The 17,606-nt window shown below is 38.1% G+C and overlaps 1 protein-coding gene across 5 annotated transcripts in view; it reads right to left on the minus strand.

Annotated features, from left to right (window-relative positions):
- PTPRZ1 (protein tyrosine phosphatase receptor type Z1) overlaps positions 1 to 17,606 on the minus strand; it is a 160,444-nt gene that overhangs the window by 83,196 nt on the left and 59,642 nt on the right. For all 5 annotated transcript variants that reach the window (XM_075274198.1, XM_075274202.1, XM_075274201.1 and 2 more), the window contains 3 exons: positions 12,234 to 12,296; positions 9,750 to 9,926; positions 2,788 to 2,939 (listed from right to left, as the gene is read on the minus strand). In XM_075274198.1, the coding sequence (XP_075130299.1) occupies positions 2,788 to 2,939; positions 9,750 to 9,926; positions 12,234 to 12,296 (392 nt within the window). The remainder of the gene's footprint in view (positions 1 to 2,787; positions 2,940 to 9,749; positions 9,927 to 12,233; positions 12,297 to 17,606) is intronic.

Here is a 17,606-nt window from a genome sequence, read left to right on the forward strand (position 1 = left end):
GCACTCTTTGGGCCCCTTGGTACCAATTGAGCATCGTTGCAACGCCAAAGCCTACCTGAGTATTGTTGCTGACCATGTCCATCCCTTTATGACCACAATGTACCCAACATCTGATGGCTACTTTCAGCAGGATAATGCGCCATGTCATAAAGCTGGAATCATCTCAGACTGGTTTCTTGAACATGACAATGAGTTCACTGTACTCCAATGGCCTCCACAGTCACCAGATCTCAATCCAATAGAGCATCTTTGGGATGTGGTGGAACAGGAGATTCGCATCATGAATGTGCAGCCGACAAATCTGCGGCAACTGTGTGATGCCATCATGCCAATATGGACCAAAATCTCTGAGGAATACTTCCAGCACCTTGTTGAATCTATGCCACGAAGAATTGAGGCAGTTCTGAAGGCAAAAGGGGGTCCAACCCGTTACTAGCATGGTGTACCTAATAAAGTGGCCGGTGAGTGTATGGTATGTACTATGCTGCAAGCAAATGTTACAGTATACAGCACATGGAGACAGATACAGTACATGGAGCCTATGTAATATAATGCAGATCCAGAATAGTGTACCTGCTGAGGACATATATTAACCACTTTTGCATTAAATCAATAGCAGTTTTTACTGTTCTTTCTACCTTTTGTGTGACAACAGATATTACTTGACTGCTGCCTTTCTAACCACACACTAAGATGTTCTCTACTTTGAAACATTGTTAATCAAACAATAGACCTAAATTTAGGCATTGCATGCAGCCTCTTATGATCTACCGCCTACATTGTTCCATAGAAGAAGGTGCGATCACTTATGTCACTTGGTTTTGGTTGCATAGTTTATCTGGGAAACACAAAATGCTATCCTACTGAATAGTCATAATTCAGCTCAGTAACATTACACTTAGGGGAGCATAGTCTCCGAAGTATGCCCTGTAATCTAACATTCTTTGCAAATTGTTTTCTAAAGTAAAAGCAAAGCAGCATGTCTTGTATCAAACATAAAAAGCAAGCACAATATAAGTCCGTGCTGTTGTCACTATATGGCAAACAGTAGTATAACTACCAACATGCATTACCTTATCTTAACCTTAACATTCCTGTCACATAGATCAGACTATCAAATAAAAATAGGGATTTTTTTGTTTATACACAGATACAGACTAGACAGTTCATTGTCATCCACTTTCATAGAGGATATAAGTGTAATACATTGATTTAATATTGATTATTGAAGTTACTTTAGTTCTCATTATCAATAACATACTAAAACAAACTATTCTAGGGAGTCTATCACCTTCCCCGAGAATATTCATCTGCTACTGAATGCCTGCAGCGCACATTACAGTGATAAACAATAGCAACACGATGAATTTCCCCATGGTGGGACTATTAAAGGATTATCTTAATATATCTTTTTTATGTATGTCACTTTTGTAGATTTGGAGAAAAACCTTGAAATATTATGCAAAATAGACAGTTAGTGCTTCCAGCTCCCTGAAGCATTGATCTTTCCACTTAGTCTCCTGCCTGTGCCACCCCCTGTTAGCATCCATTCTATATAAGCAGTGCTCCAATTGCTGAAGGTTCACCAACTGCTTCATTTGCATAAGACTTCAAAATCACTCTTGTAGATTTGGAGAAAAACTAAGTAAAACAAAGTAAACAAAAGCATCTTGTTTATCCATATAATGTTCTCAAAACAGTTGAATAAGTTTTGGGGAAGTTGAGTAGACTACCTTTAACAGCACCAGCTCCATGCTGTACTATTATATTGCACCAAGAATATAGTTATCCATCAGTGCTGTGTACACACACACCCACACTACAACTTGCCCCACAAATATACAGCCCTGACATAGTTCTGTCAGCACGACAATAACGTTATAGGTATCATACTGAGACACCAGGTAAATTGTTCAGATTTTTAAAAAATTACATTTTATTCAGTAAAAGTGGTAATAAATAAACATAATAGAGCCAACATAAATATGGGATCGCCGTAATTGTAATGATCCGCCGAACAAAGTTGCCTTGTCATCTTTAATGCTTAGTGAAAGCCATAAAAACAAGTTGCAAAACTTAATGATAGAATTGTAGGTTTTTCCACACTGACCCCCCAAAAATGTTAACAAACGCTCATCAAAACAATGCATTTACACCAACATTGTGCCAAATGAAAGTACAAGTCGTCACACAAACAATAAGACCTCATATAGCTATGTCAACAGAACAATAAAGTAAAAATGGAAATATGAAACAAGTCGCCTAATATTAAATGCCCAAACTCCCAACGTTCTTGTAGGGTTTGAAGAAGGTCCAGTAATCGGCCTACTTTGGCAGTTCCACTGAAATGAATGGAACAGGGGTGTCCCTTTTGAACTACCACTTCATCCAGACTGAGGAGTAAATCATCCCAGTTTTTGTCATTGGTGGGGATCCCATTGGCCAGACCCCAACTAATCAAGATAACCCCTTCAAATAACTCTCCCCCATGTGTACTTCTGAATAGTATCTCTGTGCAGCACCTTGTTTTCCATAAAGGAGAATGCAATAATATATATAGGCTGAACAACTAGGCGGTGCTTTACAATGGTAGAGGAAGAATATTCACTCTTTAAATCTATGTACTCCAAGGATAATACAATAGTCATAGCTGTGTATAGGTATGTACTGCTTTCTGCAATAAAAATGCCAAAATATGAAACATTTGGTTTTCTGAAAGAGATTATAGGGAATGATTTAACATCTCTCTACAAAGCATTGTAAGACACATAAAACAAAAAGAATTACCTCTAAAGGGAATTTCTGTCCTTCCAAACTGTGCTCTGATCCATCTGAAGTAGCATTGCATTTTCCCCAGTGAAATGTTATTCTGCTAGCTCGGTAAGCTGTATCTAAGGCACCACCACTAAGATAATATTCTCCCGTCAAATTAATTTCCACTGCAAAATCAAGAAAAAAGGTAATAAAAGCCATGAAATAAGTATTGATTATTTGACATATTATCAGGCCATCTGTAATACAATATGACAACCACCACCAGCTTCAGGAGTGACTTTAGAGATGACAATAAAACACAACATGAAATGTATACTAAATGTCACATAACAATAAACTGCAAGCATCTGCATGAAAAATAGTGCAGAGGAAAGTGGAATGCCGTTAACAGCAACCGAGCAGTCCAATTGTTCTGTCTATAGACTATATGCAGTAGGAAAAATATGCACGACTGGTTGTTTGTCCCTTAGCCATGGGGCTGAACAAACCCATTATGATACATGGCTCTGATACGCTCCTAATATTTATTGGGACAATGAAAGGGGTGCAGGGTGCAGGATAAAATCTTTAAGGCAGGAGAAAAGTATAGATCCTGTTGATGGTCATGTGTAATTTTTATTATGTTGTTCTTTTGTTGAAACAGAACAGTGTTATCGCATTTTGAGCAGAATGTCATGAATAGCCGTGGCTACTTTCTAGTACTGTAGTCATTGTGGATTTAAGCACAGGGCAGTTGCACCAGGCCAGGCTGTCCTGAATTCAGCGGTAAAGTCCTGCATTTTGGGTGGTGTTAGACAGCGGGCCCTGATTATAACTGTCGGGATACATGAATGTGTTGAACACAATGGTGGAGCATGTTGCTTATCAGCTCCTTGCTCCACAATTCATTGTATTGCCTGGAAGGTGAAATGAGCGCTGAGCCACAGACTACACAAGAGCCTTCAAGCAGCATTGTAGGGAACAGGATTAAAGTGCTATGCACCACTGGGGAAGGGGTATCTTAATGTGTGACGGGCCACTAGGGGGACATCTCACTCTGTACTGGGCCACTGGGGAACATCTTACTGTGAGGGGCCACTGGGAGGTCAACTTAATATAAGATAAACCACTGAGGGGACATCTTAGTGTATAATAGGCTACTGGGAGGGCATCTTAATCTGTGATGGACGACTGGGAGGTCATCTTAATGTGTGACAGGCCATTATTTTTTTTTTAATAATAAAAAGTAATTTGGATAGGGTAAAAATTATATTACAATAATGATCACCAAACAACCTGCAACACAATAGCAGAAAAAAAAATGTGAGTTACATTTTGAGATAGGCCTACTATTTTACTTCTTCCTCTGGTCCGGCTAGCTTATTTCAATACAAAAATAACATGACAACTGTCATGTCATTGAACTGTCACAGGTTCTTTTTTTATGTATCTATCCAAGCCTGTGTAGAACACTTTCATTCAATAGTCAAGTGGATCACCAGCTGTCATGGACAGTCGCACAGTCTCTGTGGCTGCACAACAGGTAGTGCAGATGCTAATCCTACAATGTACAAAGGTAGTTCATGACATCAAACCTTTGTGACAGATGTATAGCATAGAACAAAGGGACCTCCAAAACAATGATTAAATGTTGCATGAAAATGGAAGATCCTACTATGTATTTTTATTTGAATTCTCTTTATTACTTTTTTCGGTTATTTGCTTCCTTTAAACTAAACCCTCAGATGTCTTACAAGAGAAACACTGATGCACGTCACCTATAGGATACACTTAGTTGTTGATTTTTTAGGCAGATGTCCTTAAGCTTCCTTGATAGTTGTCAGTAGGTTTTATTCAAGTGGCTTGGCATATACTTTATGTCTTTACAAAAGAGACATGAAAAGCCTCTGCGAGCCTTTAAAGTGTGTCACTCAGCAATATCTTTGTAGTCATCCACAAACTTACATGGCATACAAACAGAAATGTCAGACAGTCACTCTGCCGTGACTAGAAAAATAACACGGAGATTTCTACATAAAACATTATAATGCATCCTAATGTCACACTTGTGCAATGTTCAGACATCCTGTGCTCACTTAACAATAGGGGTTTTTTGTATTTACTTTTTGCATGCAATAAGCTCACTTAGTTGGTTAAAAGCCTCAAGATTCCCTAGAGAGGATTGTAAGGTCATCCAGTGTGTTACTCTTAATTAAACATCGATTACTGCAATGTCCTTTGAATAAACTGTGAACAACTTCAGACGACAAGGTTACATAAGATTAATTAAAAACATCCGCACGTCTTACATTGAAAGGCAGACAGGTCTCATTTGTTTGTAAAACACAAAGTGTAACTCAGTTATTTATTTATTTTTGCTATTGTGTAGTTTTTTTTTTTTGGAATATACCTAATTAACCTATCTAACCTCCTTTAATAGAAAACAATCTGTAAAGTTTCCACTAGCAATGCTCTAAACATTACCAGGGAATGTAAGGCCTTGTTCACATCTGCCTTGTTATTCTGTTCAGGGGAGTCTGCATGGGGACCAACCCGAACGGAATACCAAATGCATTTGCAAGTGGTATGCAGTGAAAGCACACAGATCCCCATAGACTATAATAGGGTCCGTGTGCTTGCCGCGAGATCTCTGAAGGGAACATGTGGACAGGAAAGTACTTCACAATCTACTTTCCTGTCCGCATGATTCGTGCAGAGATCTGGCGGCAAGCACACGGACACCATTATAGTCTATGAGCTCCGTGTGCTTTTACTGCACACCGCTTGCAAATGCGTTTGGTAGTCCTTTTGGGGGGAGGTCCCCATGTCGACTCCCTGAACGGATCACTGAATGCAGATGTGAACCAAGGGTTAGTCCCATACACCTGTATTCATTGCATCACGTAGAGATATTCGTTTGGTCACTTGGAAATGGTCACTGCAAATGGATGTATCTAGTGAATACAACCAAGAAACGTGCTAGATTCTCAGCTTTCACATGCTGGCAAAATTACAGCTCTAGCTATAAGATAAAAAATAATGACTGCGTTTTTAACTAGTGATATCTAAGGGTACCGGTATTTTATAGCTAATACAGCAGCATATGAAAGTTCAGAATCTCCGCTTTCAGGCGGCACAAGAAACATTTCCATTTTCTTAGGTTATATATAAAACCTGAGACACAGCCATTTAAAGCAACCCTCCCCTTTGGCTCTGTACATGGATTTCCCTGCTAACAGCTCACTTAGAGGGTTGCTAGGGAGAATTTTATATCCTGTTTTTTTTTTTTTTTTTTTAAATTAAAAGTAAGTTAGATAGGCTAATTAAGTATATTACAAAAATTTTCACCAAATAACCTCAAACACAACACTGTTGGCTCCAACAGTGTCACCGCACTAAGTGACCAGTGATAAGGTCTTAGCAGTCACTGACATCACTCAAGAGGCCAAAAGCAGTCCAAAGATGGTAGGGCCCACACTGGAGCCCAGTGCACACGAGTGTGTTTACCCACATCCCTTCGGCTTGGGTGTGCATACCACAGGATGAGAACCACTGATTGAAGCTATTTTTATTTTATGTTATCATTATTTTTTGCACACTCTTAATTTTTTAGGATGTTAGAAGACTTCTAAGTTTAACATCAATTTTTAAAATTTTTAAGAAAATATCCAAAACATGCTTTTTAAAGCCAATTCTGTCCTGAAGTGACTATGGGGGTCTAAACATTAATGAGCTGGTTGGCAAGAAGTTAAAGGGATCCTATCATTCAAACTCATTTTTTCTCACTAACACGTTGGTGTTCTCCTACCTTTCGATGTCTTCTCCGTGCCGCCATTCGCTTGAAATCCCAGTTTTTGTCGGTATGCAAATGAGTTCTCTCATAGCACTGGAGGTGTGCCCCAGCGCTCAAACAGCACTGGGGGCGTCCCCAATGCTGAGAGAGAACTCTCTCCACTGCTGCCTTCATCTTCTTTAGCAACGGCCTCTTCATGCGTCTTCTTCTGGCACGTGGTGGGGTCAAAATTCAACACATGCGCAAGTCGGCTCGGGCAGAGCCGATTTCACATGCAGGCGGACATTTTTTTTGTGGCCACTTACGCGAGCAGGCTCAGTACACTCTGTACTCCATAGAACTATAGGAGTGTACTGTGCATGCTCGCATAAGCGGCCACAAAAAAATGTCCACCCGCATGTGAAGTCGGCTATGCCCGAGCCGACTTGCGCATGCAGTGAATTTTGACCCCCCAGCGTGCGCTGGAAGAAGACGCATGAAGAGGCCGTTGCTGAAGAAGATGGAGGCGGCGCTGGAGAGAGTTCTCTTGCAGCATTGGGGATACCCCCAGTGCTGTTTGAGCGCTGGGACCCGCCCCCAGTGTTGCAAGAGAACTCATTTGCATACCGACAAAAAACAGGATTTCAAGCGAATGGCGGCGCGGAGAAGACATCGAAAGGTAAGGCTATTCCAACGTGTTAGTGAGAAAAAAAATGAGTTTTAATGAAAGGAACCCTTTAATGTATATATCTCAATTTGCTTAGCTCCCCTCGCTCCACAGCATACATCTTGAAGCCTAGATTGCTTTTATAAAATCCAAGAACAATAGGAAATGAACATATGCCAGGTGTTCTATTCTGCCTCCCTATAGAAGTTTTTACCTCAAACAGGTGGTAAAAATACTAAGTAATCTTTTGCCCTAGAGGGGGGAGTCATTCAATCTACAGTATGTGTATAAACAAGTATTGAGCAGTTAAACAAAATCAGCTATGCCATTCTGTACAATTACCATGACCATTTAGCTTTAATAGGATTTAGGAACAAAAATGAAGGAGAATACCGGAGTTCTTGCTGATAAACATTTTATTTTGACACACCCTGAAAAGGGAGAGGGCATTTCCGTTACTCCCTATTCACACTAGCACTAAAGCTCCTTGAGGGCAAACAACTGTGTTGCCAGTGGAATAATAATGGCATGATACACCCAAGCAAATACATATATTCATGCATGTGTTGCAGGGTATATATTGAATAGTAACAATGCACCAATTATATCACTATACATATACATCTGTCAACTCTACCAAGTATACCAAGGGGCAAGTTCTTGCATTTACTTTTGTGTGAGGAATATATATGTCTAAATTACAATCTTTAAAAGGGATTAATCAGGATTAGAAAACATGGCAGCTTTCTTTTGGAGCGAGTGCCACATCCTCCTCTCCAAATGAATGGGACTGAGCTGCAGCATGGCCATGTGATTAACTGATATGAAGTCACTTCATGACATGAGGAGGTGAAGCCATGTTTTCTAATTCTGGATAACCCCTTTACCACAGTTCATGAATGTAACATAAACCTGCACTGACACGGAAAGTTTCATTCTGTAACAGATATCAATGCAGTCCTATGAACATTGTAATATATGTCATTAGAAGGCCTCACCCACCATCTGATAGCCAAGTAGGAGGACACGATAACTCAAGCCAATATTAAGGAACATAATAAAACATTTGTGTTTAAATTATCTGTTTAGTCATTTGTAGCTTCTTTATAAGAAGGTAAAAATGAGATTCACCTTTCCTGCAGAGCCCGATATAAAGGGTTCTTCAATTTACAGGAAACCTGTCAGGTGGTTTTATCATCCTTAACTAATCCCAGCACATGCAGCATCAAGTAATATCCTTTCCTATGGTGCCCCTTACTAAGGTTTCTGCATATGAAAGGACAAGTTATAAGCTTTAAGATTGGCATGTGCAAATTTACCTTAAAGCCTAACAAAACTTTTGTACAACTTTTGATTTTCTGGCAGTGTTCAGGTATTATTAACTAAGTAGGCACACAGGGTGTATTATTAATTTAAAGATACATGTGGGGGTCTAATTTATTTACAGGGGAATTTTTACATGATATATTTTATAATTGTGGGATGTAGCAGGATGGAGACTATATATTCCACTATAAGGTCACTGTTAAGAGATCATACCCCCCTGTGCTGAACCCCTATCCTCTGCATAACCACCATGTAAAGAAATCCTATACATCATTCTGATAGACTTACATTTCTTCTGTCTAATACAGTCTGGAAACATCCAAGATCTGAGGAATTCATACAGATAAGTCTTTTTCATACAATGACAGTGTATTCACATGTCAATTATTTTGATGGACAATAATAAAAATGGTCATTTTAAAGATAAGCAACAGACATGATCTCTATTTGTTTTGATGGCCCTTATAGAAATAAATAGATTGGTTTTAATGAATGTAAAAACAAATTGACCAATCTAATAAAAACAGATCACTGGGTGTGAGTCAAAAAAGATGTACCAACAAAAATAATCGTTTTTTAAATGGCCCATTAAAAACTAATGCAAAACTAATGACACTTGGCAATCAAAAAAGAAATGAAAAGAATGCAAAATGACCGCCATAAACAGATGTTCACAGTACTTAAGGGATATTAGAGCTGTCAAAAATGGCACTGGCGTGTGAACAAGGCCTATCACTTCTCAGACAGGTGCCTGACTTGTAACAAACCCTGCAGCTGTATGAGCAAAACAGGTTTTAAGCATTTAGATACTATCAATTTTTCTTTCATTCAAGTGGGAAACCTGTGCACCATTTTTGTTTTAATATTTCCAAAATATATCAGAAAGCTAAACAACTTTCCTTTATACAACAAATAATCTAGGATCACCCTTTAATTTTCAATACACATAATATATATATTTAGTAAAAGTTATGACTTCTTCAGAACACACCTAAATATACTTAAAAGAAGCCGAGTCAGCAATGTGTAGCACATGCACATTGGTAACTACTGCTGACTCCTTGCAACTTTCATGTAATTGTAGCCTACTTGCTAGAAAATGGCTGTTTGTATGACTGCAGGCAAATACAACAGGATCACACAATTACTGAATTTAACAGTCACATTCCTTGTGATAATAACTGTAATCTTCCAGGTATAGCACATAAAAAAGAAGAAGAAGTAATATACCTGTTTTTCCTGTGTTTTGAATTAAAGTATGGTTAGATGTTTGTTCCCAGCCTTGAAATGTTAGTTTCTTCAGATTTATGTTCAGCTGTGTAAGATCCTCATCAATGTTGATGGGAGATTGTTTGGCACCATTGCATGCTGGATATTTTTTCACCCAATTTGTTTGGCTTAAGCTTTCTGTAATATAGATATTATTGTAAATATTAAATCAACACAAACAAGACTAGCAAGCATAATGACCCAAGCACATGGCCATAAAACAGCTTATAACAATGGAAAATAAGTTGTGGCATTCTCTGAATATAAAGGTAAGCACCACTAGGAGCAAATAGCTATGTATACACAGTATCCAGAAGAACCTAGGCTATAGAGCTCTGCCCTGTGTATGAGAAGCAAGGTGGGCTGTCAAATGGCGATCCATGGCTTAGAAAACATTTGCTCAATGTAGTCATGACTTATCATACAAGATGTACAAGCCATTTTATACCTGGTTGTATTGGCCCACCATGATACCAGGGATTCATTGGTGGGACCTTAGTCTGATACAGTAATTGGCCCTTAAGGGTCTGTTCACACAGAGTTTTTTGGCGAGGATTTTGACGCTGAATCTGCCTCAAAATCGGCCTCCAAAAAAGGCCTCCCAATAGAACTCTATTTTTTGAGGCGGATTCAGCATCAAAATCCTTACCAAAAAACTCTATGTGTACTGACCCTAAAAGGTCCAGAATAGAGATGAGAGAGTACTATTCGAAACTGCCGTTTCGAATAGCACGCTCCCATAGGAATAAATGGACGCAGCCGACGTGCAGCTGGGGCCGGCGTCCAGCTGCTTAACCCCCTGAACACCGGCCACTCCCATGCATTCCTATGGGAGTGTGCTATTCGAAACGGCAGATTCGAATAGCACTCGCTCATCTCTAGTCCAGAAGAAGTCAACCTGATTTGATAATTCCCTTGCTCTAAGGGCATTTTTTATGGGTTTATACACAAATAATTTTGAGTGTAAATAAAATTAGATGTGAACATATTTTGGAAGACAGTGTATTATTAAAATAGCATCTTATGGTAGGCCCAAGTTCTGCCAACCCAAAACTGGTTTCATATCAAAATCTGAATAGTTGTAGCCTGTATTATATTATATTTTTGTTATTACTAATACCCATTACATTACACGACATATTATATTTCTGTTATTACTACGACCTATTACATGAATTACATTATATTTCTGTTATTACTACTACCCATTTGTCGTCTCTGCAGTTAGTGTATGACAATCTCAGGTTTCTATCAGTTCTTTTTACAGGCTATCTTCCTTTTGATGTACAGTGGGTCTTTATCCTTTTCTGTTATATCACGTTTCATGTAGTGTTTAGCAATTTCATAGACATTATGTGTGTGAGACTTGGCATAAAGACTGGTGTTCATGCTGATTCTTGTTTGTGCACTTACTCGCCTCTCAAGTAGTAAATCTAATGGGTAAGATTTTGTTTGTACAAGATTAATTTTAAAGAGCACGCAATGTGCACATAGAAGTCAAAATTATACCTATTATTTCATGTGTTACATAAAATGCTTGATAATATTTTCTTCTAAGAGAGGCAGCTTGCTATCTCTTCCACATCCCTAATAATTCCACACAGTGCCACACTTAAAGGGAACCTGTCTGTCGGCTGTTTTTTCACAATAACTTGTGCAGGATGAAGTAATCCTTACCATTGGTGCCCTCTGTAATCTTTCTGTTGCAACAAAATGAAGTTATAAATGTTTGAAAGAATACAAAGTCATGTGTGAATGAACCTAAATAGTCACGGTGGGCGGGTAGCAGCTTCAGCCTAGTCATGCTGCCCCCTTGCTAATCCCACCTACTGGAAGTGATTGACATCTCACTCACAGTCCTCCTCATTCCCTGACAACATGGGGGAGATGCCAAGAGAAAAATTAAAGAGGGGCACCAATGGAAAGGAATTTACTTTACGCTGTATATGATAGGGCCAGTTTATGGTGGAAAAACAACCGAGCAGATTTCCTTTAAAGAAACACTCAGTACAAAACCAATTAACTTTGATTTGTTGAATGGGGTGTTTGTCAACGTGGAGGAAGACAAAAGGACACGCTACAAGGAAATTTTTGTGTCTTGTCCATTGAGGCCCTGCATTATGGGAAAAAAATAACATTTTTTGCTCATATAAATACTTTTGAAAATACGATAGACCAGATTTACTAATAGACAATCCAAGTTTACATGGACAGTCTGAAAATAAATCGATTCATAGATTGTAAGCTCTTGTGAGCAGGGCCCTCACTCCTATTATTTGGTATATTTATTTCTGTGTCACATTGTAATGTATCATATTGACTTTAATATATATTACTGATGCTATATATATATTGACTGTAACAGTAATATATATAGTATTATACTGTTTGTAATATTAATGCGAAAGCAAAATGTTACCAAAATACAAGAAACTTATCATTTACCTGTATAGGACCAATCTATATCTTCAATTAATTTGCGCTGTTGTCTATATCCAGACACCAAACCTACAAAAAATACAAACATTCTTCAGCATGGCAATGAAGTAACATTAGTCACTGCACAAAACCTACTATTGAAAAGCAGAGAAAATACTGTTGTACTAAGGCCGGTAGCAGACGATCACGGCTCAGATCACTATCAGTGTGCTATCTTGTTTGTCCCAGATAGCACACTGAGCCATTCATTTCTATGGGTCCGTACACATGACCGTGAATCACACGGTGACGTGTCGGAAGACAGTCCTGACTGAAAAATATAGAACAAGTCCTATTCCTGTCCTATTTTGTGGTCCTGCTTCCATGGCTCCTATTCATTTAATGAAAGGGGCCACGTAAACACAAGTGACATTCATGCGGCCCTCATGCACCACTCGTGCCTTTAATTCTTCACGGCCGACTGTTTAGCCACGGATGTCTGCAACCGGCCTTACTCAGGTTTTGGTGTTTTACCAATTAATACACAGTATTACTAAAACAATAAATACACAGATGTAGCAGAGTTATCCCAAGAAAGTGGTTAAACTGCTGCAGTGTGTTATCTCATCACAGAAGACAACAAAATAATTTTTCACTGACTTTTCATTGTTTTTTGTTGTCCTCTGTGATAAAACACTGCAGCAGTTTAACCACTTGCAAAAGTTTGGCTTAATTCTGCTACATTTGTACATAGCTCATTCCTAGAGAATCAAACAGCTCACCCGCATTTTTGTGATCATTGAACTGATCAGTATATAGGACAATAGAAGGTAATATAAGAATCTTTGTTTTAGCCCCCACTGTAAATGAGACAAGAAAAGTTTTATAATATGAAATTCACCAGTGTCAATGTTTAACTTATCTCTATGAGCAAATAAATAAAACCACACAAATGTACTAAAACATTGTAGAATGGTGGTTAAATTTACACACCCATTTATTCTTACAGGTACAGTTTTGTGCAAAAGTCAGGCATACATGAAAAATGCTGAAAAAAAAATTCTTTGAAAAATAGTAGTGTTAATAGTTTAAAGTGAAAGAACAAAAGAGAAACATAAAAAAAAAAAAAAAAAAAAATCAGTATTTGGTGTGAATATCCTTTGGAGGAGTCGTGGAAGTGATGACATGGCCACCACAGATCCCTGATCTCAACCTTGAGTCAGTCTGAGATTACATGAAGAAAAACTAATTTCAGCAAGGTTACATCCACGAAAAATCTGTGGTTAGTTCTCCAAGATCTTTGGAACAACCTCTCTGCTGAGTTCCTTCAAAAATGGTGTGCAAGTGTACCTGGATGGATTTAGACTGTTTTAAAGGTAAACTATTAATATTTCTATATTTAAACCAATGCTAGGTTGTAGCATGTTCTCTACACCGGCCTAAAACATTTGCACAGTACTATATATAATAAATTAATGCAAGACATGAAATCTATGACTATGGCTACACAATCTATACGCAAAAATGAAATATAAGTTATAGAGTAGCTTCTCTCTCCAATGCCAGTTAGACTGTGTATGTATGTTATATATCAAGGGAAACATGAACAAACCACTGCCAGTCATCTGGCTTTTCACTTGTGGAAACAAAGGAACAGGCACATTAAAATCCAACATGCCAAACCCTTCTTTTCTGCCTTAAGGGAAAAGTTTGGAGACGAATATACATACATTGGAATGGTCCAACTTCTGTCTAGTTTGTAAGACCATCTTAAAGAATAACACCCACAATTATTTTTATTCTTTGAACCATAAAGTAATCTATAATGAAAGTAGTCTTTTTACCAGTGGGTTTTTTTCACTCCTTTCTAATCCTCAGCTATCATGGTGACTCTCTTTCAAACCGACATGACATCTTATGTGTATAAAGGAAGACAGTTTCTCTATTTATTACTAAAATACATCAAGGATTATCAATACACCATTCTGTCAGCACATAAAACAATGTGTCAGCTGGAGGGTCTTATGTCATGTGACACAGCTGAGGACCAACCTAAAGTGGAAAACTCACATATACAGCTCCTGATAAGAAAATTATCTTAAAATATATTTACTGTCAAAGATTAAAATTTGTTGTGGGAGTGCTTCTATAAGACTCTTAAAATCTATGTCAATGAGGTTCATGTAGCCAAGCTTACTTGTACTTTTAAAGGCAACAATAGCCATAATTTGCCATAAAAAACACCTGATGGACTCTATTAAATCTAATGGAGGCTACCAGTATCTGAAAACAGGTCTGGCATAGTGGTTATAACTGCATGCTAAGAAGCTAGGTGCAACAGGGCCTAATAGTTTAGTTATTTCAGCGCTGATATATATATATATATATATATATATATATATATATATATATATATATATATATATATACTTGTGTCAGGACATTGGGGGCTGTGTGTTCCAGAATTAATTAATGCCACTTTTCTTTAGATTACCTTTGAGCTATGGATGAAAAGTAATGAAAATAACTTTAATCCTTTAATCACTGAGAATGGCTGAAACTTGCCTTGAGCTCTACTGCAAACAGGAAAAGATAATATGGAGCATGTTCAGGGCTCCAAGTAGACTCAATTACCAATGCTATATTTGGATGAATTCATAATGTGGAATTTAGCTCTCTGGGTTTGGTAATCCAGCTTTTGTGAACTTGGGTTCAGCATTTACTTTGCAATTACTTAGTAGTATGCGTTACTTACTGAATACTCACACAAATTTCAATTGCCAGCATGGGGAATTGCTTATAAAGTAGATACACATCCTCATCCCCAGTTACCATGTGCAATTCTTATGCAGACATGTCTATTTTGCAACATGTAAAGTATCGGTATGTGATTCATACAGCTTCAGGTGTGACTACTACTCGGCTTTAAAATGAGAGCTAAGTTACAGTCAATGTAAAATATTATACAATATATTGATGGATAATATGGAGCCCTGACTGATGACTTGAATAAAAATAATACAGAAGTGTGAACAGAGTGCTCAGGCATACACTAAATGCAACATTGTACCCAGGGAAATTTGGTTGGCAAAAAAAAGTGTATTGTTAGAGCAATTCCTCTAAATTAAAGAGAATCTGTCACCAGAACAGTCCCTAATGAACTTGTTAGCATAGTCAGCACTGCAGAAGAAACGAGGTGGAAACGCATTGCTTTTTTTTACCGAGTGTTTTTCATTGCATTTTTGCAGAGTTTTCCTCTGCAGATTTTCTGCCCCTATTGTACCTATACAGAGAACACCAGGGTTTCTACAGGTATAATTCACATGCTGCGATTTTCAAAAACGCAGGCATTTTTGAAAACAGCTTTTCAATGCAGGTTGTTTTTTTTTCAATAGATTGGACTAGCCAGGATTCCATTCACTTTGCAGGTACTGTAAACCGCTGTGTTTTTTTTTGTTTTTTTGTTTTTTTGCCACAACGTTTCAACAATATGGGGCTTAAATCTTATTCTACTTCCCGATTGGTGCCTCCGTTGTTGAAATATTAGCTTTTTTCTTGATATGCTAATAAGCTGTTGGTGTAATGAGGACGTCACCATTGCTCTCATTGCCCCAAGGAGTTACCACCATGCTATGACTGACATGGACAGATGGACATGGACAGGTCTTTGGGGTGATGAGAGCAATGATACCACTTTCATTTCATTGCACCCTACAAATCATTAGCATAACAGGAATAAAGTTAATATTTCAGCAATGGAGATACTGATCACAAAGAAAAAAAAATATTTTATTCACAGGAATCCAGGCTGATATCTTACAGTTCAGCAGAGACTGTTCTGGTGACAGACTGCCTTTAAACAGTTGTGATCTTGCACAACCAAATTGGACCATACTTTGCAAAACACAAGACTATAGGTTTCTAGAGTAAAAGCCTGATTTGACATTTTTTGCAGTTTTATTGTCTTTTGTCTACAGATAATCATATTATTTTTTTTATCCAACATCAGGATTTGCGTCCATAAAAAAGTCAGAGCAAAGAAAAAGATGTGCCCAATCTAAATAGATGTAAAAAAAGATCATATTTTATTGAATAACATTAAAAATGGACTCCTAAGGAGATAAACATGGTGTGCACTTAAAAAAACGTGAACATGTTGCTACAGCAGCATAAAAAGTCTCATAACAGAGATGATTTATAAGATAGAGTAGCAAAATAATACACTAGTGTGATTAATATTTTCCGCCCATAGACCAGCACTAAGACTTAGAGATAGTGAGAAATAAACGAGTCCCTGTGTGAGCACTGCTCAAAAAATATCCACAGGTGAGGAAAGATATATCTCATAGGTAAATCCGTCAGATATTTTTTGATCAGTGTTAACACAGGGACTCAACTGTATTGTTCATCATGGGTTTGAGCTGCTATTGAATAACCCTTGAATTTATGCCAGTATCCTTTCTATAAGGATTTATCTAGGAGATATATATTTCATCACCTGCTGATATTTTTTAAGCAATGATCACACAGGGATTCATCTATAATTTCCACCTTCTCTAAGTATAGGTTTGGGGGTACTATTGGTTGAGCTCCTGATATCATCAGTGTTGTGTTTGATAGTAGTTTTAACATTTTGGGTCATATTAGTCCTCTGATACCTCTCTCACTTGTTTCACTGATCCAGATCAACATACTTACCAGTTTGCCTTGTTTGTTGTGTCACTACTAGTTCTCATAGTGACGTAATGCTCCTGGGTGGGTGCAGCTTTTTCTTTGTCTAGAAGTTCATGTACTTTTCTATAGATTTCTCAGATGGCCAACACTGACCTGATCCATCTATGTACCATATCATATCTTGCTTTGTAAACTTTGCTAAGTAATTTCTTAAGACCACCACATAATGTGCTGGTCTTAATATTGAGACTGCTGGAGGCAGATGCACCAGAATTATTAAAAGGTTCCAGTGCCTTGAAAACTCTGGCGCACCATGGAAGTCCTGTGCGCCAGAAATGAAATTCCCACCAATCAGGAAGTGGCACAGGTTTCAGGTCTAACGCCAATTTTATGGTGTGAGTTTTAGTAAATCAGATTGACCAAGGTGCCCTCACCCTGACCCACTTTGATCTCCACACTGCTCCATCCATTTTCTCTAAAGTGACAAGCAGATCAGAAAATGGAGAAGGTTGTACATTTTTGTGGTATTTTTTCTGCAAACAGAAACAAAAAGCGCCACTCTTCCACCAACTACTGGCATGGAAAGATTAAGGTTAAATTCACGCTAGGTTTTTTGGTCTGGAACCTGAGGTGGAGGCCACCTCAGGTTCTGGACCAAAATACGGGTAGCTGTGACTGGATGCTGGTACACTGCACCAGCATGCAGTTGCACACTCCGCTCCGGAT

Source organism: Leptodactylus fuscus, chromosome 5 (genome assembly GCF_031893055.1).
Source record: "Leptodactylus fuscus isolate aLepFus1 chromosome 5, aLepFus1.hap2, whole genome shotgun sequence".
NCBI lineage: Eukaryota > Metazoa > Chordata > Amphibia > Anura > Leptodactylidae > Leptodactylus > Leptodactylus fuscus.